This window comes from Sphaerodactylus townsendi, linkage group LG06 (genome assembly GCF_021028975.2).
Source record: "Sphaerodactylus townsendi isolate TG3544 linkage group LG06, MPM_Stown_v2.3, whole genome shotgun sequence".
In the NCBI taxonomy this organism is placed as follows: Eukaryota; Metazoa; Chordata; class Lepidosauria; order Squamata; family Sphaerodactylidae; genus Sphaerodactylus; species Sphaerodactylus townsendi.
In genome coordinates, this window is record NC_059430.1 from 30,114,316 (window position 1) to 30,137,542 (window position 23,227).

The 23,227-nt window shown below is 46.7% G+C and overlaps 1 protein-coding gene across 1 annotated transcript in view; it reads left to right on the forward strand.

Annotated features, from left to right (window-relative positions):
• The first annotated feature begins 408 nt into the window (after window positions 1–408).
• Window positions 409–23,227, forward strand: part of SLC37A3 (solute carrier family 37 member 3) — a 32,224-nt gene continuing 9,405 nt past the window's right edge. Inside the window, exons 1-11 of the mRNA XM_048501038.1 lie at window positions 409–549; window positions 7,845–8,022; window positions 10,885–10,999; window positions 14,873–14,965; window positions 15,595–15,678; window positions 16,970–17,115; window positions 18,678–18,774; window positions 19,092–19,176; window positions 19,347–19,540; window positions 20,323–20,464; window positions 22,283–22,384. Coding sequence (XP_048356995.1) covers window positions 7,928–8,022; window positions 10,885–10,999; window positions 14,873–14,965; window positions 15,595–15,678; window positions 16,970–17,115; window positions 18,678–18,774; window positions 19,092–19,176; window positions 19,347–19,540; window positions 20,323–20,464; window positions 22,283–22,384 — 1,153 coding nt within the window. The 5' untranslated portion in view covers window positions 409–549; window positions 7,845–7,927. The remainder of the gene's footprint in view (window positions 550–7,844; window positions 8,023–10,884; window positions 11,000–14,872; window positions 14,966–15,594; window positions 15,679–16,969; window positions 17,116–18,677; window positions 18,775–19,091; window positions 19,177–19,346; window positions 19,541–20,322; window positions 20,465–22,282; window positions 22,385–23,227) is intronic.

Consider the following 23,227-nt stretch of genomic DNA (forward strand, 5'->3'; position numbering starts at 1 on the left):
CTTTAACAGTAATTTGTCAGGTAGGAAACCAGCGATTGTGATGTTTACCATGATTTTAGCTGCATGGGGGCGGGGGGGGGGGGGACCCTGCACCTGCTAAATTGGTGTGTGTTTGGATACTGATTGATGTCACCGGCAGAGCAGAGGAAGCAAAAACAAGAAGTAGGCAACACTGGAGTCATTTCTGAGTAAACTTGCCAGGAAATGTTAGGCTATGGGAGAATCATGGTCTGTCATAAACAGTTTTGTTACTCTTAGCAACATCCCTTTATTGCAAAGGAATGACCTTATTTTGCTCCTCTCCAGCCTTGTGGGAAACAAGTCTTTTTTCTTTTTTGCAACCCTGATAACAGTATCACTTTCCTGATAAACTGTCTGGCCACTTCACAGGACACTGAAGATACCTTTGGTAAATTTCATTGGTGGCTGCTGTGTACCCAGCTTTTTGTTGCTGGTGATCACTTAGTGGGAGCATCACATTCCCTTATCTCCACAGTATGGTTTGGAAACTGGATGTCTCCTGTACTCCTTTCTTCATCATATTCTCTTGTAAGCAAATTTCTGTTTCTTTTGTGGGTAGCAGGCATGGCTCAGTAGCTAATTTCATGTTTTGTCTGCTGAAGGTCCCAAGTGGGATAGCTGGCTGAAACCTCTTGGTTAGCAGGTGCTGGGGAGGACTTTTCTCTGCTCAGGACCCTGGAGAGAACCTGTCAGCCAGAACAAAGAACGGTGACCGAAATGGGCTAGTGGTCTGGTTTGGTATAAGGCAGTTTCATATGTTCCCAATTGCCTTACCATTATAGCTGTACTGGGACTAGTGTAGTGGTTAAGAGTGGCCAACTGTAATCTGGAGAACTGGGTTTGATTCCTCACTCTTCCTCATGAGCAGTGGACTGTGATCTGGAGAACCAGGTTTGTTTTTTTCAGTTCCTTCACATGAAGCCTGCTTGGTGACCTTGGGTTAGTCGGAATTCTCTCAGCCCCACCCATCACATAAGGCTTAAGAGTGGGCAGAGAAAGGGAAGGTGGTTGTAAGCTGCTTTGAGACTCCTTAAAGGTTGAGAAAAGCAGGATATAAAACCCAACTCTTCTATCTTGTGAATTGAGTATGCCCCAGACCTGCTTCATTTAATAACTTGAAAGTGAGCATAGTGTAGTGGTTAAGAGTGGTGGACCCTGATCTTGAGAACTATGTTAGATTACTTATTACTCTTTGGGTGACCTTGGCCAGACACAGTTCTCATAACTTTATCAACCCCACCTACCTCACAAGGTGCCCGTTGTGTGTGTGGGGCGGGGGGCGGGGGAGGAAGATGATTGTAGGTTCCTTGGAGACTCCTTGTGGTAGAAGAAGAAGAGCTGGATTTATATCCCCTCTTTCTCCCCTGTAGGAGACTCAAAGGGCCTTTCAAACTCCTTTCCCTTCCCCTCTCACAACAAACACCCTGTGAGGTAGGTGGGGCTGAGAGAGCTCTGAAGAACTGTGGCTAACCCAGGGTCACCCAGCTGGCATGTTTTGGAGTGCCCAAGCTAATCTAGTTCACCAGATAAGCCTCCACAGCTCAAGTGGCAGAGCAGGGAATCAAAACCGGTTCTCCAGATTAGAGTGCACCTGCTCTTAACCACTACACCACGCTGGTAGAGAAAAGTGGGGTGTAAAAACCAACTCCTCTTCTTCAGTACTGCCTAGTTCTATTCTTAGTTAACCCTGGTGCATGTATAACCCAAACCATGAACATGATAGGAAAGTTAGAGTATCTGCTTTGTATACAGAAGGGCATTGGTTCAGTCCCCACTATCTCCAGTTAAAAGCATCTGGCAGTAAGTGTTTTGAACGATCTGTCTGAAAGCCTGAGAGCCATTGCCAGTCAGTGGACAATACTGGCTTTGATAGATGAAAAGTCTATTGAAGTATAACACAGCTTCATTTGTTTGTGCTCGCCAGTGTGATGTCTGACTTGAACCAATATGTCAGATTATGCTAGCAGGCATTGTTTGAAGAGTGACCTTCGAGGATGTCTTTATCTCCCCCATGCTTTTCAACTTGGTTCTGGGGTGTGTACAGAGGTAAACCTGTCCTTTTTCTGTGTTTGATAATGTCAGGTGCTGTATACTTGCTAGAATCTACTGTCATTTCCTAGAGAAATAGGAATGATTTCTCCTGTAGTACATTCCTGACATAACCTTTTGTGCCTCCTGCAAAATGGTGGACTTGAACTGCAGACTGTTTACTTTCCTCCTTGACATGTGGCATATAGTCACCAGATGCTTTCTGTACCCGGACTGCGTGGAACTTAACGATTCCACGTAAGCAACAGTCTGGAAATGCTGGCAACATTGTAGTTACCACTTTAGGCTTCCAATCCTTTGTCAGCAAGTTTGAACAAGTATTGACTTTAGTGCTGAGAGAATAATATGAGCAAAAGCTGTCCTCTGAGGGACCACGTCTGTGTGACATGTTACTTTTGTTTAACTTGTTAAACGTGGCACAGTTCACTGTCAGGAACTGCGCCTGGTGATTGAGGAGTGGTCCTAGCTTACTGCTTTGCAACAGTTTATATTGCTCGAGATAGTATCTGGGGCACAGAGGTACTTTCTCTTCAGTGTAATTGTTGCAAGATTTACAGTATGTAACCTGCCTGCTATATGTTTCCGGGTAGGTTGAAGGAGGCAGTGGTCCGCCCACTCTTAAAAAGACCAACTTTAGATCCTGGCGATCTGGCCAATTACCGCCCCGTTTCGAACTTGTCGTTCTTGGGGAAGGTAATTGAGAGAGTGGTGTTGGAGCAGCTTCAGGGCTTCCTGGAGGACGCATCGGTGCTCGATCCCTTCCAGTCCGGCTTCTGTGCTGGGCATGGGACGGAGACCGTCCTCATTGCCATCACAGACATGCTCCGCATGCAGCTAGGACCAAGGCGGATCGGCGCTGCTTGTGTTACTTGATCTCACAGCAGCGTTTGATGTGGTCGATCACGACCTTTTGATCCACCGCCTGGCAGCCTCTGGAGTGCGGGGCATTGTCCTCCAATGGATTGCCTCGTTTCTCCAGGGTCGGGGTCAGCAGGTATGGTCGCGGGGTTGAGGCCTCCCAGAGAGCCTCCCACTCCTAGCTGTGGGGTTCCTCAGGGGGCCTTGCTTTCCCCCCGCTTTTTTATTTAACATCTACATCGCGACCCCTTGCTCAGCTGGTGCGGAGCTTTTGGGCTGGTCTGTCACCAATATCGCGAGGATGACACCCAGCTCATTCTGTTGATGGAGAGGGGGGCGGCCTCTGCCCCTGCAGCTCTACAGCATTGTCTGGAGCTCTGGGTCGCTGGTTGGTTGAAGCAGAGTAGGTTAAAACTTAATCCAACAAAGACGGAGGTCCTCTGGCTGGGCCGGGGAGAGACCAAGGGAATTCCAGCCGCCTATATTGGAGGGGTCAAGTTTTGGCCCCGGCATCCCTGGCTCGTAGCCTGGGGGTCCGCTTCTGGACTCTGCCTTTGTCAATGGAGAGCCAGGTGGGCCCATGTTACCCAGGATTATGCGTTTTTTCATCTTCGCCAGGCACGGCGGTTGGCTCCCTATCTCTCCCAGACTGAGCCTGGCCACTGTGATCCATGCGACAGTCACCTCAGGCTGGTTAGGATTACTGTAACTTCAGGCTTCACGCGGGCCTTCCCTTATGCAAATTGATCCGGAAGTTGAAGCTGGTCCAGAATGCAGCTGCATCGCGGGCTACTGATACAGGTGGTGGGATTACTCAGACCATATCACTCCTGTGCTACTGCCTGGTCTGCACTGGCTCCCCAGTGGAGTTCCGGATGCGCCTTCAAGGTGCTGGTAATAACCTTTAAAAGGCCTTACGGCGGCATGGGGCCCCTCATATCTACGGGACATCGCATCACCCCTTATGTCCCACTATAGGCCACTGCAAGGCTTCGGCAGTGGCAGAATTGCTGGTGACCCTCTAGCCCTCAAGGACGATGCGGGTTGGTTTCTGGACCCGGGCCAGGGCTCCTTACGGCTCTGGCCCCAGCCTGGTGGGAATCACCTTACCCCCCATCAGTCCGAGGGCCCTGCGGGATCTTGGTGAAGTTCCTGCAGGGGCCTGTAAGACATTGGTGAATTATTCCACCGGGCCTTTGGAGAGGCTGGCCGCTGTCTCTACTGCCCCCCACTGAAACTCTGGCTCGAATTTCCATCTTTGTCATCTTTCGGTTGAGCCTGCTGTGACTCCATCTGGCCCCACCTGTTCCCTCCCTTCCTTCTTTCCTCTTTTCCTTTGTTTTTTAGTCTTTTAGGAACGGGCTTCTGTTTGAACTTTGTTTTTATAATGGGTTGAATGTGGCCTTGGATTGTTTTAATTATATGTAATTGCTGCCGGAGTTTTAATGTTTACGTTATGTTGTTGAGTTGCTGTTAATAACAGCCATGTTGTTGAGCCGCCTCGAGCCCTTCGGGGAAGAGGCGGCCTATAAATCTAAAATATAAATAAATAAATAAATAAATAAATATGTAAAGGGTCTCTTCTGTCTCCTTTGATCTTTATGGCTTTAACACGGATTGTGGATAACTAGGCTGGTGACCCTGGCAAGTTACTCCCCAGAGAAACAGGATGTGCTGTTGCCCTGACTGGGGGTGGGGGGGGGGAGGGGAGCCGAGCCAGGTGGCTATATCTATCCCTATCACGACCTTGGGGTGCCTAGCTCCAGAATAATTCTTTTCACACTTTCTCTGGGAAAATGAGAGGGGGACTGATTGAGGATAAAAAGGTCTGAGAAAGCCGGGTGCTTTGTTACCTTTCAATAAACGCAACTGATCAAGAATCCAAAGTCGGTTTATTGTCTCATCCAAGACCTGACATTCGCTGAGTGTTCTTGCCAGTGTGGTGTAGTGGTTAAAGGGCTGGACTAGAAGGTGACCGTTTCAGGTTGAATTCCTCACAAAGCCTTGAAATTCACTGGCTGGGGCCATCTGCCCTGGTAGGATGCAAAGCTTTCTCAGGCTGCCCCTGTGTTCACCAGAATCAGTTTTTGTGCCGTGTAATCATTGCTCAGTAATCATAGTTCAGTAAGGAAAGCTTTATTTGGGGCTGTCAGGGTCCCTTTGTGGAGAATGGTATTCCTGTTGTGTCTTGACACTTGGAAGCTAACAGCTGCTTTCTTAGCATAAAAGCTGAAGTTTCTTTTGATCCCGCAGTCAGGAGTCTGGGCTTGTCCAGACTGCAGAGAACAATCTGTTCCCATCCTGATCTCCTAGAATAGCTTCCCTGTACCATCCACCTGAGATCCGAATCTCAGATTAACCCCTTTTTGTCTCTTGGAGACCCAACATGGTATAGTGGTTAAGGTGTCAGACTAGGATCTAGGAAACTCAGGTTCAAATGCCCACTTGCACCATGGGAACTTGCTGGGTAAGCTTCATCCAGTCTTGCACTCTCAGCTCTGACTCTGGATGGGAGACCCCCAAGGAATACCAACCTTGTGATGCAGATGTAGGCAACGGCAAACCATCTCCAGACATGTATTGCCTTGGAAACCTTGCAGGGTAACCATGAGTCAGCTGTGACTTGATGGCAATGGAAATAAAATGGGGTGTTTTTTGAGATCAAGTGTGTGAGTGTCCAGAGCCAGTAGTTGTGGTTGTCCCACAGCCTTTCTGTGAGGTAAAAAGAAGAGCCTGGCTACATGTTAGATTTTCTTTGTGAGTACAGCCATTCTTTGGGAGAGTTCCACCTGCTGGAATTCTTTACATTTCCTTTAGGAGCAGCAGTGGCATAGTAGTAGGTTAAGAGCAGGTGCATTCTAATCTGGAGGAACCGGATTTGATTCCCTGCTCTGCCGCCTGAGCTGTGGAGGCTTATCTGGGGAATTCAGATTAGCCTGTGCATTCCCACACACGCCAGCTGGGTGACCTTGGGCTAGTCACAGCTTTTCGGAGTGCTCTCAGCCCCACCTACCTCACAGGGTGTTTGTTGTGAGGGGGGAAGGGCAAGGAGATTGTAAGCCCCTTTGAGTCTCCTACAGGAGAGAAAGGAGGGATATAAATCCAAACTCTTCTTCTTCTTCTTCACCCACAGATACAAAAAGCTGGAGGGGGTAGGAAATTGCACATGTGGTAAAAGAAGCTGCACGGTGCCATTGTCTGCTTTTTTCCCCCTTCTTGTCAGCTAAAACCTCCTTATGATTTGAGGACAACCAATGAGACCCAGATCCGTCCTGCCTTCGTTTAGCAGGGATTTTTGGATGTTGGCTCCAGAGTTCTGCAGTCCCCATGAGATTCTCCTTGCGCCGACGTTTTCAAATGTTCCGTAAAGTTGGAGCAGGTTTTCTTTGCAGAACAGCCTTTTGGGATTTTGATTTTTTCAAAGTAGACTTTTGTCGCCTGCTACTCTAATCCTGTTTCATTTTTCCCATGTGGTTGCTATTCTGGTTTTTCAATTAGATATCTAATTTTTATTCTGTATGTTGCTTTTGGAATTGTTGAAAGGCAACCTGTGCATTTTTATAAACAAGCAATTCTGCTCCTGTCTCCTTCCTCCTAGAAAACACTCGGCACTAAAGCAGAGATAAAACAGGCATAGATAAACATGGGGAGGCTAGAGCTGGGTTAACTTCCTGCTTCCTTGTGTGTTTGCCTGTTATCACTGGAAAGGCTTCAGTTCTAAGTATTTGGTTAAAGAGAGACCTCTTTTCATGTGTCCTGTTGTATGGCTCAGGCAATTTGCTACTTGGGGATGCTTTCTTAGGGTTTTCCCTATTGTTAATGCTGTGGAGAAGAGTCTGTTTTTATGTTCCACTTTTCTCTACCAAAGTGAATCTCAAAGCAGCTTACAATCGCCTTCTCTTCCCCTCCCCACAACAGACACCTTGTGAGGTGACACCGAGAGTTCTGAGAGAACTGTCTGGCCTGAGGCCAGCCGGCTGATTTCATGTGAGTGGGAAATCAAACCTGTTTCTCCAAATGAGAGTCAACTGCACTTAGTTACTACACAGGGCTTCTACATAGTGTTTCCCTGCTCCACACCAGACTGAAGGAGTTCTCTTTTGAGATTTTTAAAAGCTAAATGGTAATATACCAATTACTAATCTTAGAGAAAAAAAACTTAAGAAAGTCCTCGTGGTGGTAAGAGGCTGGGGTGCAGAAGGAGGTATGGAAAAATGGTACCAATGGTGGTGGAACTGGGAAAATCCAGACTTCCCTTTCCACTTGGCAATCAACCCAGCTTTGTTGCGATTTTCCCCAGAACACTGCAGCAAAGCAGGTTTGGGGGAAGTCCCCAAAAATTGTGAGGGGAAAGGTACCCAGTAACCCCATGATTGCACCATGATTCCAAGGGAAGTGGGAGAAAACATGCTTCCCAGTAGCATAAATGCTGGAGTGAATAAGCTAATTTGAGGCATGGCTGATCATTGTGGTGCAGTTTGGTATTCTGTCTGCAGTAGGACCACACCTGGAGGTCAGCAGGTAACTACTGTTCACTGCGGCAGCTAACGCATGGCTAACTTCAAGCCTGAGCAGAGGAGATTTCTTCCCTGTAACGCCATGGGATATGCTTCTCCTTGTGAGACTGAAGGAGAGCACAGACTGCTGTACTTGGGGCATGCGCGCCATGCAGAAGGCATATTCTGATGAAAAAGAACAACATTATGGGTGCCTCTGTTTGTGCAAGGATAACTTTTAAGTAGATCGGTGAAATGGCGCACAGCATCCAAGCGTCTTTGAACTGTCTTGACAATCTGTTTCAAAGTACACTTGCTTGGCTGTAAGTCCTCTTCATTTGTTGAGGGTTCCTCTCTAGAAAACATGTTTAGGATCACAACCGACAACATTTGGATGAATATTTCCCCCTTTTTTTTAAGGAAGAAGATGATGTAAGCCACATCCCAGCCTTAAAGGGCAGACGGGGCTGAGGGGGGAGTTGGGGGGAACCAGAAGGAAAGCTATGCCGGGATCTTTGAGGCGGCAGCCTGCAACCAGGGGTCTTGCATCACAGTTCACCCATCACCATGTGGTCGTGTTCCTGCTCACTTTCTTCAGGTAAGCGTTTCTTTCTTCAGGTAACAATCTGTTAGATTGTTAGGGGGCAATATTGATGGGAAACAAGGACAAGAGTTTGGATTTATACCCTACCTTTCTCTCCTGTAAGGAGACTCAAGGTGACTTACATACTCTTTTCCCTTCCTCTCCCCACAACAGATACCTTGTGAGGTAGGTGGGATTGAGAGAGTTCCAAATAGCACTGTGACTAGCCCAAGGTCACCCAGCAGGAATGTAAGAGTGCAGAAACACATCTGGTTCACCAGATAAGCCTCCACCACTCAGGTGGAGGAGTGGGGAATCAAACCCGGTTCTCCAGATTAGAATCCACCTGCTCTTAACACTACACCACTCTGGGGAAGGGAGAAGGGGTCTGAACCCCCCAGTATAGTATAATGATTAGAGTAGCAGGCTAAAATCAGGGAAGGGGGGGAGGTTCAAATCCTTTCTGTGCTGTAGAAGATTGCTGAGTGACTGTGGGCCATTCACTCCCCCAGTTTAACAAACCTCACAGGGCTGTTGTGAGGAGAAAGTAGAGGAGGGCAGAACAGTGATGTTTGGGGAGAGGAGTGGAGTATAATGATCTAAACACAGATTTCTGTCACCTGTCCGGCCTTTTGTTCAATGGTTGAAATATGTATTAATCCAGAACAAATGTTCTCTGTGAGTTCTTTAGTGTCTGCCAGTTCTTCTGCCAGGATAAGTTTGCAGTAGAATAGCTGGCCTGGGCAGGTGATGGCATCTGTGTGGATCAAACGCTGTTCAGAACTCAGTGCTGCTTTTGCATTGGATCCTGGGATCCTGTCTGAATAGGACACTACTGGGAAAAGGCACCCCTGAATAGACATTGGCAGTGGTTTTGAGTGCAAGTGCTGGGCTGCTTAGAATCCCCGATTTGCTGTGTGCTATTGATGTGAAGGACGTCACGTGTGCTGAACTGGAATGCTCGTGGGCCATGAATTCAAATGCCCTTCTCTTCCTTCAACAGCAGATGGGGGGGTTGGTTGTGGAAGGGAAAGTATCTTTCTCTGCAGGCAATGAGTTGCTTTTGGGAGTATGGCTAATGGTCTACCTCATCCGAATCTCCCTTTGGTCATTTTGGGGGAAGGAGACAAATTGGAGGAGACTCTTGTCAAGAGCGGGGCAGGCTGGCTGCCAACAGGTAGAAGAAGCAACAGAAAAAATCCCAGGGAAGGGAGCGAATTCAAGCCACCCTGAGCCCACCAATGGAAGGGCAGCTTACAAACTTAATAAATGAATGAATAAAAATAAAATAAAAGAAGTGTGGGCACTGCCGTGGAGAGCAGCCTCTTTCTGCTTTACCGTACTAGTATCCTCTTGCACTTATTAAAGGAAAGGCTATAAGCCAAGAAGGTAGGTAAAGTGGGGGTTTCTTGGGTCCAACCCCCCCATTGCATCTCCGAAGCGCCGTCCCCTGTTTGTGTGTTTTTTTGTATTTTTTGATGTTTTTGTTTTTGGCCTGCAGGGGGCACATTTTTAGGCTAGCAACACCAAAATTTCAGGGATTTGTTGGGAGACTCTCCTGATGATACTACCCAGGTTTGGTGAGGTTTGGTTCAGGGGGTCCAAAGTTATGGACTCCCGTGCCCCCATCTCCCATTGTTTCCAATGGGAGCTAATAGAAGATGGGGGCTACACCTTTGAGGGTCCATAACTTTGGACCCCCTGAACCAAACGTCACCAAACCTAGGAGGTATCATCAGGATAGTCTCTTACTGATACCACCCAGGTTTTGTGAAGTTTGGTCCAGGGGGATCAAAGCTATGGACTCTCAAAGGTGGTGGTCCCATCCCCCATTGTTTCTAATGGGAGCTAATAGAAGATGGGGGTCCACCTTTGAGGGTCCATAACTTTGGACCCCCTGAACCAAACTTCACCAAACCTGGGTGGTATCATCAGAAGAGTCTCCTAAAGAGACCCTGAAATTTAGGTGCTGTTAGCTTAACCATTTCACCCCTGACAGCAGGCACCCCCAAAATTTCCCCAGATTCTCCTTTTAAATCCACCCCCTTCGGCATGGATTTAAGGGGAAAATCTGATGTCCCCATATTAAACATTGAAAGTGATGCTGTTTCAGGGTGGGGGATAATCCACCCCAAAACAGCATCATTTTCAATGTTGTTTTAACTGGGGACCGCAGATTCTCCCTTTAAGTTGGATTTAAAAGGAGAAATTGGGCTCTCTAGTTTAAACACCATTGAAAGTGGTGCTGTTTGGGGGTGGATTCCAGCATCATAGCATCCGCCCATGCAAGGGGGGGGGGGCAGTGGCGCAAAACTCAGATTTTGCACTGGGCTCCATTTCACCTAGCTATGCCTTTGCCCAGAGGGGAAGGCAGAGGGGCTGCCAATTGCCAGCTGGGAGCCCAGCTGGTGGATAGGTGGGGCAGGGGAGTCTGCCGTCCCTGGCCTCGGAGAACTGCCTTTATAAGCACTGGGGGTGGGGCTTGGGGAGGCGTGGCCACACCCCCAGGGGTGGCTGGGGGCCTGGCCCCGCCTCCTGAACCTCCCCATAAAAAAATCTATACCTACATCCCTGCTATAAGCATATGGAAATACTCTCTCATCTAGACCAAGTGAATAATTTGATTATTTGGAAGGGTATTTTTGTCTGTGTGTGTTGGAAGCTACTTTCTCTAATACATTTTGTGGAAAGAGGCAAGATTTTTTGGGGGTGTGTGTGTGTGAATGTGTAGTCTTTCCTGGACCCAGTTTTCCTGAAAGTCCCTTTGCTAGAAACAAACAGCCCCGGCTGTTTCAGAAAACTAGGCCATCTTCTGTTCAATCCCAATGAAATAATCTTGTATGTGATTTTCCTCTCTGCTTCCCTTTTTATCCCCAGCTACTCTCTGCTCCATGCCTCCAGGAAGACGTTCAGCAATGTCAAGGTCAGCATCTCCAGTCAGTGGACGCCCTCCTGCCTTAATGACACTGCCCTCCAACTTCAGCCCTATGATGTGAGTGAGTCGGGTTTCTGAGACAGCTAAAGCTGCCGTCTTGTTTCCTTGGGGAGGGCAGCAAGCCAATAAGCAGTGAATGCCCGTCGTGTAGGGATGGAATGGGGGAATGGGTTTTGAAAAGTCTGCCGGCTGTGAAATTACTGCTGACGGCTGAGAGCACTTTGTCATGAATCGCTTCAAGATTGTGGAACCATTTCCCACAGGAATGCTGGAGCTGCTTCTGTTTAAATGTGTCTTGAAAGCCTTCTTTCAGAGAGCCAGCGTGGTGTAGTGGTTAAGAGCAGGTGCACTCTAATCTGGAGAACTGGGTTTGATTCCCCACTCTGCCACTTGAGCTGTGGAGGCTTATCTGGTATACCAGATTAACTTGTGCACTCCAACACATGCCAGCTGGGGGACGTCACAGGGTGTTTGTTGTGAGAGGGGAAAGAAAAGGAGTTTGTAAGCCCCTTTGAGTCTCCTTAAAAGGATAGAAAGGGGGGATATAAATCCAATTGTTCTTTTTGTTGTGGGGAAGGGAAAGGAGATTGTAAGCCCCTTTGAGGGTCCTTATAAATCCAAACTCTTCTTCTTCTTCTAAAAAATTAATCTTGGCCTTTGACTATGGAATATTGTGGCTGTGACTCAGTGGAGGAATCTCTGCTTTGTATGCATAAGATCCCAAGTTCAGTCCATGGCATCTCCAGTTAAAAGGAACAGAGAATCACAGGGTTGGAAGAGACCCCAAAGACCATCCAGTCCAACCCTCTGCCATGCAGGAACACACATCCAGCCTCCGTTTAAAAGGAGGAGAGTCCACCACCCTCTGAGGCACAGTGAAATACCTCAGCCTAAGACCCCGGACAGCCACTGCCAGTCTAAATGGACTTAGGTAGACCAATGGTCTGATTCAGTAGAAGGCAGCTTCGTGTCTGTTGTCTTCTGTGTTACCTTGGGGGAAGGGCCATGGCCCAGCAGAAAAACTTCCTTGGCATGCACAAGGTCTCACGTTCAATTCCCCCTATCTCCAGTTAAAAGTGCCAGCAGGTGATGTTCAAGACCTCTCCCTGAGACTCTGGATAGCCACTGCCAGTCTGACCATGATAGGCCAAGGGTCTGATGAACTATAAGGCAGCATGGTATAGTGGTTAAGAGCAGGTGGAATCTAATCTGGAGAACTGGGTTTGATTCCCCACTCCTCCACCTGAGTGGCAGAGGCTTATCTGATGAACCAGGTGTGTTTCCGCATTCCTACATTCCTGCTGGGTGACCTTGGGCTAGTCACAGTTCTTCGGAACTCAGCCCCACCTACCTCACAAGGTGTCTGTTGTGGGGAGAGGAAGGGAAAGGAGCTTGTAAGCCACCTTGAGTTTCCTTAGAGGAGAGAAAGGCGGGGTATAAATCCAAACTTTTCCTCCTCTTTCTCTCTTCTTTCCTTCTTTCCTCTTCTTCATGGATGTGTTCACGTGCTTCACGTGTGTTCAGTATGCCAATCAGAGCCTTAATTACTGTTTGCCACAGCTGTCAGGGATTCTGTGATGACCTTGTTACACTCTGCCTTGGGAACAGGGCAGCAGAAGAGGTGTTAATGTTTCTAGATAATAAACAAATTGGGCCCAGGCTGTCAGAAGGCCTTCATTGCCACCTGCAGCAATATTCCCCTCCACGGTTAGACAAATATCATAATACCTAAGATCCTTTGACCGTTTTCAACAATGAGATGAAGGGTTAGAAATACGGACACATTTTATAATCTGGCAATATCTTCATGACTGTGGACATAATGATATGTTTATTTTGACCGCTAATGCAAGTGATCTACTTGTAGCAATATCCCAGAAAATCTGTCTGTCTCTGTTTCCGGACTGTACCATGTCAGACAGCAGGTGGGCGGGATTATATTTCTAAATGGTTCCTTGTGAAAGAAATGTCCTGTGCATAGAAAGCTAGCAAGAAGAAGGCTGGTGTACAAAGCTAACTTAGATGCTTGACATGCTAGTTTTCGACATTCAAAGAGCTGTTTCCATAGAGCATTCAGACGTGATGCTTGATGGGGAAGAAACCTGGGAAAGTGCCATAGTATGTGATTCTACAGCATGAATAGCTTTACTTGGAAAGGGTCCTTCCCTGCCTGAAGTTATTTCAGTCCAGTTAGGTGGAGATGTTACCTTTTCAACTTCTAGAGAAATCTTCCTTCTCTGTTATTTAAAAGAAATGTTCCTAAGTCTTTGTTTGGGCTCCGTTCAGCCCTGTTTCCAGACGTCACAATTACATTGGCACACATCCATCTACTACAACCCTAGGGGCAGTTTCCAAGTGGCTGATCGCCATCCGTTGTGCTCTGCATTACACAGATTGCAGCTGGAGTAGTAGTAGTGTCTAATGTGGGCCAGACCTTTCTTATCCCTAGTCACAATAATCTCGTCCCTTGTACCTGAATTAGGGAAATCCACAAGACTTCTGGCCTAGGCAAATGCAGGGAAGTCAGCTTGAGCCAGTTAAATATTTACTCTGGTAAACAGTGGCTGTGTGTCACTGTGACAGGGGGAAAGGAATTTGTATATTGGCTGCCTTCCGTATATTGTGCCTTCTAGGATTCTTCCCAGCTTTCTAGGGACTGGGATCTTCCTTGAAAAGAAACTAGGGAGGTGGAATAAGCTATGGGAAAGGCTGGCTGGTGTGGGAGAGGTTACCAAATGAGGGGGCAACCAAATGAGTGGGCAACAGAGGCCCAGGTACAGAAGATGAGAAGGTGTCTCAGGCTGTGGGTATGGACCAGTCTGGAGTCACTGAGAAGCTGTCTCACCCCAGGTGCAGATACAGCAAACGGCCCTGCTCCATCATGAAGTGAGATGTGGGCCTACTGGGGTTCCCAGGAAGTATGTGAAGAGCAGTAAAAGACCACTCCTTCTGTCTGCACCCTCTCTGGTTGGGTGATAGACTCCTCCAGGTATACCAGCCACTCTGTCCAGGTTTGGTTACAGATTTGAACTTACACTGTCAGGATATTATTCCATCCATCTCATTATGGTGTGCTCCGAATGGCAGTAGTTCTCCAGGGTTCTCTGGTAAAGAGAGGTTTATATTTTCCCAGTACCTGCTAATTGAGACCCTTGAGGGAAGCATGAGAGTGATTGAACCTGGGAACTTTCTGCACACGAAAGGTACCCTCTGCCACTGGACCTCATTGCTTTCACTGTAATATTTTATATGATGTGCCTAATAATGGTCATGCTGTACTGTACTGCTTTCAATGAACAACCATATAAACGCTTTGTATTATTGTTGCATTTGCATGCAAGTTGCTTCATATGTTGAGTACTCGCAACAAGGAATTGCAGTTGATTCGTGCTTTTCCTATTGATAAAAGCATTTTCTCTCAGAAATGAGCCTGGGATGCCTAGTGAGCTGTTCCTGTTTCTGAACCAAAGTGCAAAAGGGATTGCCCTCTCGTGGTAGGAGTCAGCACAGCGGTGGCAGTTCTTTGCTGAATACATCTAGTATTTGATGCCCTGACCTGCATAGCCCAGGCTAGCCTGATCTTAGTAGATCTCAGAAGCTAAGCAGGGTCAACCCCGGTTGGTATTTGGATGGGAGACCAACAAGGAGGTCCAGGATCATGACTCAGAACCAGGCAATTTCAAACCACCTCAAATGTCTCTTGCCATGAAACCCCTGCAGGGTTGTTGTACGTTGTCTGCGACTTGACAGCACTTCCTACCACCACCAATATTTGGTTGCCCTCTTGGCAAGGGCCATACATCAGTACAGAAGTGATGAAGTTGCCGGTTTCTTTCCCTTAGTGCTTCATACATTAGCGTGAAGGTAGCTTCTCTTGCCAGCAAGCTTGTGGTCCAGTGGGCTTATTGGTTCTGATTGTTTTTCCTGCAGCTGTGGAACAGCAGCCATTTGTTTCCCGACACTGGAGAAGCCACACTCTTCCTTGGGACGCTGGACACCATCTTCCTATTCTCGTATGCGGTGGTGGGTAGAACTTCTTTCCATACAAAGCACAAAGGTAGAAATCAGACCCACAAAGGGGGAAAGTTATCCCTTTGTTACATATGAACTTTTGTGCATCTCCAACCAGTAGCGTCCAGGAAACCACATGGGATTCACTATGGGTTTAGTCTGTGGTCCATGTCTAACAAAGCAGCCTCTGTGACTGCAAGAAGTTCTATTTGCACTGTTTAATAGAAATGGACTGCTGTGGCCACCATTTTGGATTCAGACTGGAGTCAATTGCTACAATAGGGGCAAGTGGAAGCTTGGAAGAGTTTTAGGGGATCAGAATGGTCTTGGGATCTAAACTGCTGCCCAAAACAGTAGAGCCAGTGTGGTGTTGTAGTTAGACCCATTTAGCTGTGAAGCTTACTGGGTGCAACTGGGGACTTAGTACTCTGTCTTTGTTTATTTACTTTATTCCCTGCCTTTCTTCCCAATGGGGATCCAAAGCAGCATTTCTCTCTTCTCCGTTGGTTCCTTACAGCGCCCTAGAGAGATAGGCTTGAGACTTTCATGGCAGAGTGTGGGTTTGAATCTGGCTTTCCCAGATCCAGTGCTCTAAATCAACTTGCATTCTAAAAAAAACCAGTTGTGTGATTTCTTTTTAGGGGCTCTTTGTCAGCGGGATCGTTGGGGATCGTCTGAATATGCGATGGGTCCTGTCGTTCGGCATGTGTTCCTCTGCGTTAGTTGTAAGTTGGGACACCTTGGCTCTGTCCAAGTGGAGAAGAGATGTGTAGTTTCTGAGTGCCCTTGTTCATCTTGGGGAAGTGTTTCCTTAGTTCTGTATTTGAATAATGAGGACTAGAAATTGGTGTTTTTGAAAGAAAAAACCTTGATTCTTAGTATCCTAACTAAAAGCATAGAATCCACCTGATTTGTTTGTTGCTAATCATATCTGCTGGTCAGGAGAAATCCTTAGTTTGCACAGCGTCCCTGAACATTCTGTGTTTTCAGACACATTAACATTTGAGCTAGTTGAAAAGAACCAGCTAATGCATAGCTTTTCTTGAGTTTGGCATATTTTTCTTGTTCACCCTTCTTGCTGAGATCCAAGGAGAATTACCACTAAAAGCAGTGCAGAAAGCACATCATAATACATGCAGCTAGCAAACACACATCCATGCCAATCCATGATGATTGGAAACCAGTGTTATAATAAAACACATAATATACAATGAAGCAGGATGGTTTCAGAGGCCAGCTGTGTTGGTCTGCAGTAGTACAGTTAGATTCGAATTCACTTGCACAAGTTACGAGACGAGCCAATGCAGCGAAATGTATTGCATGCAACAGACCATCTAATAGCACAGATTGCAGAATTAGGAAAAAAAACTGAGTGAACAATGCCTGATATAGACAATGAAGACAGCCTTTAATTCCACTTACAGTCTTCTTGCTCAGGCAGCATTTTGCAAATCTTTCTGCTGTGCAGTGAGACCTCCTCGATTCTACAGATTTAAATCTGGTTCAGTTGGTTGTTTGTACCTTTTTGTATACAGCAAATCTGAACTCTTTGTGGGTGACAGCTAGTGGGTGAAAACCCCAGTACTTGCTTGCCAAACCACCTAGAAAATGTTGGGGGTTTTTCCCCTATCCAGGTGTCTAAATAATGGTTGACTATTGAGGATTCTGGGAGCTAGCTGTTAGAGCTTATCCTCATCTGTATGACAACCCCGTTACAGAAGTTATCCCTCCCTTTCAGGTTTGAAAGCATTTTAATCCTCCCCCCCTTTTGGTTGTACTTAGTATCCTCCCCAAATCTCATCCTTAATCCAGTGATCAATTCCTTTGCTGAGCGGGAATTGCCTCCAGCTGACCAGGCAAGGAAGTTTTTACAAGAAGTTATACTGACTAGTTTTCTTTTAATCTGCCAGTGGCAAGTATAGATATGCTTGGGCAATAGGACTAGTAACTAGTAGGCGTATATTGTAAGGCTGCTTTGAAGCCTGGTGTTCGAGCGCCCCTTTTCTTTCTACCCAGGTGTTTGTCTTTGGGACTGTCTCGGAATGGCTGCATTTCTACAACAAATGGTTTTACTGCTGCCTGTGGATCGTGAACGGCTTGCTGCAGTCTACTGGCTGGCCTTGTGTCGTGGCTGTCATGGGAAACTGGTTTGGCAAAGCTGGGTATGTCTATCACCACCCCTCACCTTTTTGTTAGCAGCGCACTATCTTTCCTACGTGTATAACTTTTTAATATCAAAAACATGTCAGAAGAGAGATAAAATTTACTTTTAAAATATGTTTCAAGCATATTTCCCTCCAGACCAGTTGCTCCCTTCATTGACCAGGAAGAAATTGATACTAAAAGAACATTTATCTTTTCATATAATGTAGTCAGTGTGGCCTAGTGGTTAGCATGCCAAACTAGGATGTGGAGCGACTGGGTTTGAATCTTCACTCTTCCATGGAAGCTTGCTGGCAGACCCTGGGCCAGTCACAGTCTCTCAGCATAACCTTCCTCACAAGCTGATCGAGAATAAGATGGAGCAGGGGACAGCCACTTTGGGTCCTGATCAGAGAGAGAAGCAGCATAGAAAATTTAAAAAATACAATTAAAATAAGCCTTCTGAGAGAGGTGTTCTGCATCAGACTTCATGCTGTTGAAACCACATTTTTAGTTAAACCTGCTCAGTGTTGCACAAACTGACAATGTCTTTTGAGATACTCATTTGATGCTTGCACGAACTTTGCTTTTGTTACTGTAGAAAGTCAAATATGGAAGAGGGTGTATGTAGTTTTTTGTGGCCCTTCTGAGGTCTTAAGTTAAAATTCACTAGAGATGGATCTTTGACTCTGAACATCCTTTGCATCAGCTAGTCTGGATTTGATCAGTAATACTTAATGGAGGAGTAGATCTTCAGGTACCCCAAACATAATAACGATTATTGACGACCAAAGATGTATTCACTTGAGCAGCCATCTCAGGGGTGCAAGTTCAGTTGTCATCCTGCAGGATCTCTCCTCCAGGAATGTGTTCCCCAGACTCTTGATATTTTTGGCACTTGAAATTGGGCTTGAAATTGGAGAAATGCTTGGCTTCCTGCTCAAAAAAGGATTGACATTCTTTCTGTCAGCTCCCAGAATACTGAGCAGGCACCCTGCTCACAATAGTGGGATTGCCCAGTTAATATCATTTAATATCTTGTCACCCTTTCCATTTGGACTCAGTGCTGAGGCTGTGCCTTCTGGGCAGTAGTTGTGCCTATTGGATCGCCTCCCCAGAAAACAAGAGGAATCCTTTGTGCTTTCTTGTTCGCTTTCTTGAGGTGACGTCACTTCCCATCTATTGGCAGTGATGATGGCTGGACAGCTTTGTATAAGGTCATCTTGCCGCAAGGGCCATCAAGTATCAGATACATCCAGCACAGAGGTGACCATTTTTCAGTACATGTTTCAGCTGCCCATACGACACACTGATGTTCCCCTTCCCCAAGCTTTGGAATTGCTACTTTGGATACATTGAGATAAGCAAGTAAGATTGTATGGCTAACAAACTTCTGAAACTTCATCCTTCTATAAATAACAGTGGCATCCCTGAACTAACATTTTTGGTTTTGTCTGGTCAAGGAGAGAGACTCATGAAGGGTTAACTGCTCATGCATCTCCTGTTGTGGAGGCAGGAGAGAACAAAATGGAAGCCCTCCCCTCCTCAGCACTTGCTTCTGTCTCTGTCTTTTGCTGCCCAGGAGGGGGTTTGTGTTTGGCCTCTGGAGCGCCTGTGCATCAGTCGGGAACATCCTGGGAGCATTCCTCGCATCCTCGGTTCTGCAGTACGGCTATGAGGTGGGTGGAGCTGCCGGCCATGCCCCTTCTGCGTGGATCGGGACTGATGGTATCCTGTGGTCACCTAGCAAAGGAATGTGCTAAAAAGTTGTGTTGTGAGAACAAAAGCTGTGTGGAGCACCTTGTGCTCTTGTTTCTGATGCTTTTGAGATTTCTCACATGTGATTGTTTAGAAGGAATTTGTGCAGCGTGATTTTGGCCATCTACGAAAACCAGGCATCTGAGTACAGTTCACAAACTGGGAACTGGTTATGTTAATGTGATTGTCTGAACAGTTGCGCTTAAGGGCTGTGTCTGTGCTTCTCTCCTCACTCCAGTATGCTTTCTTGGTGACAGCATCGGTACAGTTTGCTGGCGGAGTCATTGTCTTCTTTGGTCTTGTGACTTCTCCCAAAGAAGTAGGTGAGTGAAAGCAGATGATACGCCCCTCTTGGCTTCTGTCCCGACAAGTCGGTCTTCCGAGGCAATCGGAAGGGGCGAGCGATGACCTCAAAGAGCGCGCGTGGCTTTACGTTGGGGAGAGGGGCTCTGGCTGACCTTTGTTTTCATTTTTGCCCTTCTTTGGGTTCTAGGCCTCCCCGAAGGTGACGAAGAGGGTGATGGTGGCGGGGCTGCCGAAGAAGATGCCAACGAGCCTTTAATGGCCGGGAGCGACAATGATGAAGACGATCAGAATTACACCATTCAGGCTGCTGGCCTAAGCAGGGGGGCCCAACCCAGGGCCATTGGGTTTGTCCAGGCTTGTTGCTTGCCTGGTGTGATCCTGGTAAGAAATCCCTCCACCTTCTTCTGAACACAGGGGCACTGTGATGCTCCGTAAGGATCCACTGCAGAGGGGGCAGCATCACTGATGATCACTTGGAGAAGCGTGTCTAGTAGGAGTGGGCGCAGGTTTTTTTAATCATCATTTTTCAGGGTTGAATTTAATAATTTGGGAAACTTCCGAGAAACCCGGAAAAATCCAGTTCCTAATATCGGCTTTTTCGGGCTTCTCGAAAATGTTCAGGTCTATTAGACCTGAACCCCCCCCCCCCCAAATTCCTGCAGCCTCCAAACTCAAAACGGAGCATGAAAGCAACAGTGTTGGCAGCGGGTCCTGAGTGGCCCCAATCATGCTAAATTTTTTCGCTGTTGTTCAGGATCTGTTTTTGGGATTCCTTTTACCTGCCACCTTTTTCTCAAATGGGAAAAAAAAATACCAATAGGGTATGGGGGAGGGGGGGGAGGCTGTTCAGCTTTAGCTGATTAACCACACCTAGTGTTTAACTTTGAGGGGGCAGTGTTGACCTGGGGGTTGGTGGAGGGAGAATCTTTCTCCCTACAAATGGTGCACTCTGCATTTTCTGTAGAGGAGCAGTCGATTTGTTCATGGCTTCCCATTTTTTTCCTTCCCTACCCTGCTAAAGCAAATTTCATGGCAGAGCAGGGATTTGAGCTAGCCCCTCTCCCCCCCTCAATGCTTCCAGTCCAGCTCTCTGTCTGCTTCTCTTTACTCGCTTTCACTTCTCCGGCTCTGACACGCTTTTCCCTTTTTTGTACATGTTTCAGTATTCCATAGCCTACGCCTGCTTGAAACTGGTGAACTATTCCTTCTTCTTCTGGCTGCCCTTCTACCTCAGCAGCAACTTTGGGTGGAAGGAGGCAGAAGCTGACCAGCTCTCCATTTGGTACGACGTTGGAGGGATTATAGGTACATGACACAGACTTCAGCTTTAGCCATCCAGGATTTGCTAGTGCTTATAAACTTATACATTTTCACTTGCCAGATGTCATGCTCTTCCCTCTGCTATTCTGGAGAGGAAGAGGCCGTGTCTCTGTGAACTAAGAGCGATTGAACCTACATTTACTCCTTTGCCCTTTTATCAGGACGTCTGCTTAAGGACTGTTAAATCTGTGCTCCATAAATTTCCAGGACATTGTGATTTGGACTACATTAGGTGGCTCCTCATAGATGAATAAACCACAGCATACCATACAGACTGTGCAGTTCTGTGTGGCTGCATATACAATCCATCAGTGGGTTTAATAATTTTTACGCAAGGGAACTTTGTTGATGTTTTAACTTTTTACATGCTTCTTGTTTTATCTCATGCAATGTTGTCATGCTGGTCTATAATTGTATTAATAAACTATCCACTAGAATGATGTAGGGTCCTGATTCTGACTTTTACCAGAGGTGTGGGGCGCTTTTTTTTTGGCCTCAAACCAGAATTCTAAACCACAGTTTAATCTTGATAAATTAGGTGAGTGGGCTGAGAAATGGCAAATGCAGTTCAATGTAGCAAAATGCAAAGTGATGCACATAAGGGCAAAAAGTCCAAACTTCACATACACGCTACAGGGGTCAGTGCTATCAGTCACAGACCAGGAAAGGGATTTGGGCGTCTTAGTTGATAGTTCCATGGGAATGTCAACTCAATGAATGGCAGCTGTGAAAAAGGCAAACTCTATGCTGGGGATAATTAGGAAAGGAATTGAGAATAAAACTGCAAAGATTGTCATGCCCTTATATAAAGCAGTGGTGCGAACGCACTTGGAGTACTGTGTTCAGTTCTGGTCGCCACATCTCAAAAAGGATATTGAAGAGATAGAAAAAGTGCAGAGAAGGGCAATGAGGATGATTGAAGGATTGGAGCACCTTCCTTATGAGGAGAGGCTGCAGCGTTTGGGACTCTTTAGTTTGGAGAGGAGATGTCTGAGGGGGGATATGATTGAATTCTATAAAATTATGCTTGGGATAGAAAATGTTGACAGAGAGAAATTTTTCTCTTCTGGCCAACAATTGTAGAACTCTTGAAAAATGCTGGGGGGAAGAATTAGGACTACTGTGGAAACACTTCAATGCTAAACGGGTGATTGGTGTTTGGAATATGCTGCCACAGGAGGTGGTGATGGCCACTAACCTGGATAGCTTTAAAAAGGGCTTGGACAGATTTATGGAGGAGAAGTCGATCTATATGGCTACCAATCTTGATCCTCCTTGATCTCAGATTGCAAATGCCTTAACCGACCAGGTGCTCGGGAGCAGCAGCAGCAGAAGGCCATTGCTTTCACATCCTGCATGTGAGCTCCCAAAGGCACCTGGTGGGCCACTGTGAGTAGCAGAGTGCTGGACTAGATGGATTCTGGTCTGATCCAGCAGGCTCGTTCTTATGTTCTTATGTTCTTATAATCTTGCTGTAGAATCCTGGTTTGTTGGCAAGAAACGAGCTGTAGCGTGTTAGAGAGCCCAATTTCGACCATGGCAACAAACGTTGGTCCGATTGAAGGCTTCTTCTTTAGGCCCTGTTCCACTTGGAGGAGGAGAGAAAAAAGCAGCCAGGGGAGAAGCGCATGAACCTGAGAATAAACCAGAGCTGGTTCATGACATCATAATCCGCGCTCCTAGAAAGCTGTGGTCTTTTATTTCAGGTGAAATTGTAAGGCTGTTAAGGATGTGTGTCCCCCCCCCCCCCAATGCCTTCTGCATTCCTGACCTGAAGGCTCTGTGTTCCTGTTGTTTCTGCAGGTGGCACCATCCTAGGCTTGATCTCTGATGTGCTTCAGAAGAGAGCGCCAGTGCTGGCCATCAGTCTCATCTTGGCAATTGGGTCTCTCTTTGGGTACAGCCGTGAGTACCTTTCTGCGTTGGAGGGGTGTTTAAGGGTGGGTGTGGACTGCCGTGCTCTCCAGGTCAGCCTTCCAAATCTGCAGTTGAAGGGGCGCACTTGCAGTGGTGATGCTGTGCATTTAACCAGGCTTGGCTTGTGGAGGTGGATGACGTCGTGACAATGACAGCAGGAAGAGCCTCGCTGAATCTGACCAAAAGTCTGTCCAGTCCAGCATCCTGTTTCCAACAGAGACTCGTTAAAAGTGTCGAGAAAACACATCCCTCTACAGGCTCTCTTTTGAGCGATCAGGAGAAGAAGCGAGCCTGTGTTACAGCCTCTTTGTTCCATGAAGGCTTCCATGTTCATGCTCCGGTAGAAGTCAGGGATGTTGTGCAAATCGTTGTCATGCTTCTGTGATAGAAAGATTCGAAGCCTGCCAAGTATCTCCGAAAATAGCATTATTGATCTTACCCAGGGTTGTGAGGCTAGGATTGCTGGGGAGTGGAGAATTTTCCAGGACTGGGAAATAACAGCTTCAGTATAATTCAGTGGTCAGTAGACAATCTCCTGTCTCCTACCTTCATTCACCCAGTTTGAGAAAGCATAAACTGTAGAAATTAAATTAAATCTCAAAATGCAAGCCTTTTCTTCTTTTGCTTCCTCATCAGTTTTGGGCTAACCAGTCCATCTTAAAATCTTGCCTGATTTCTATTGCCACACTAACTTCCTTAATAAACAGGAAAAAAAAGTCTAGGAGTATTGCGTCACTTTTCTGCAATATCCTGTCATGGCAAAAGTCCATCAATGTTGACCAGGCTGAGTTGGATGACGAAGGCAGAGAGCGAGAGAGAGACCTTTGCATT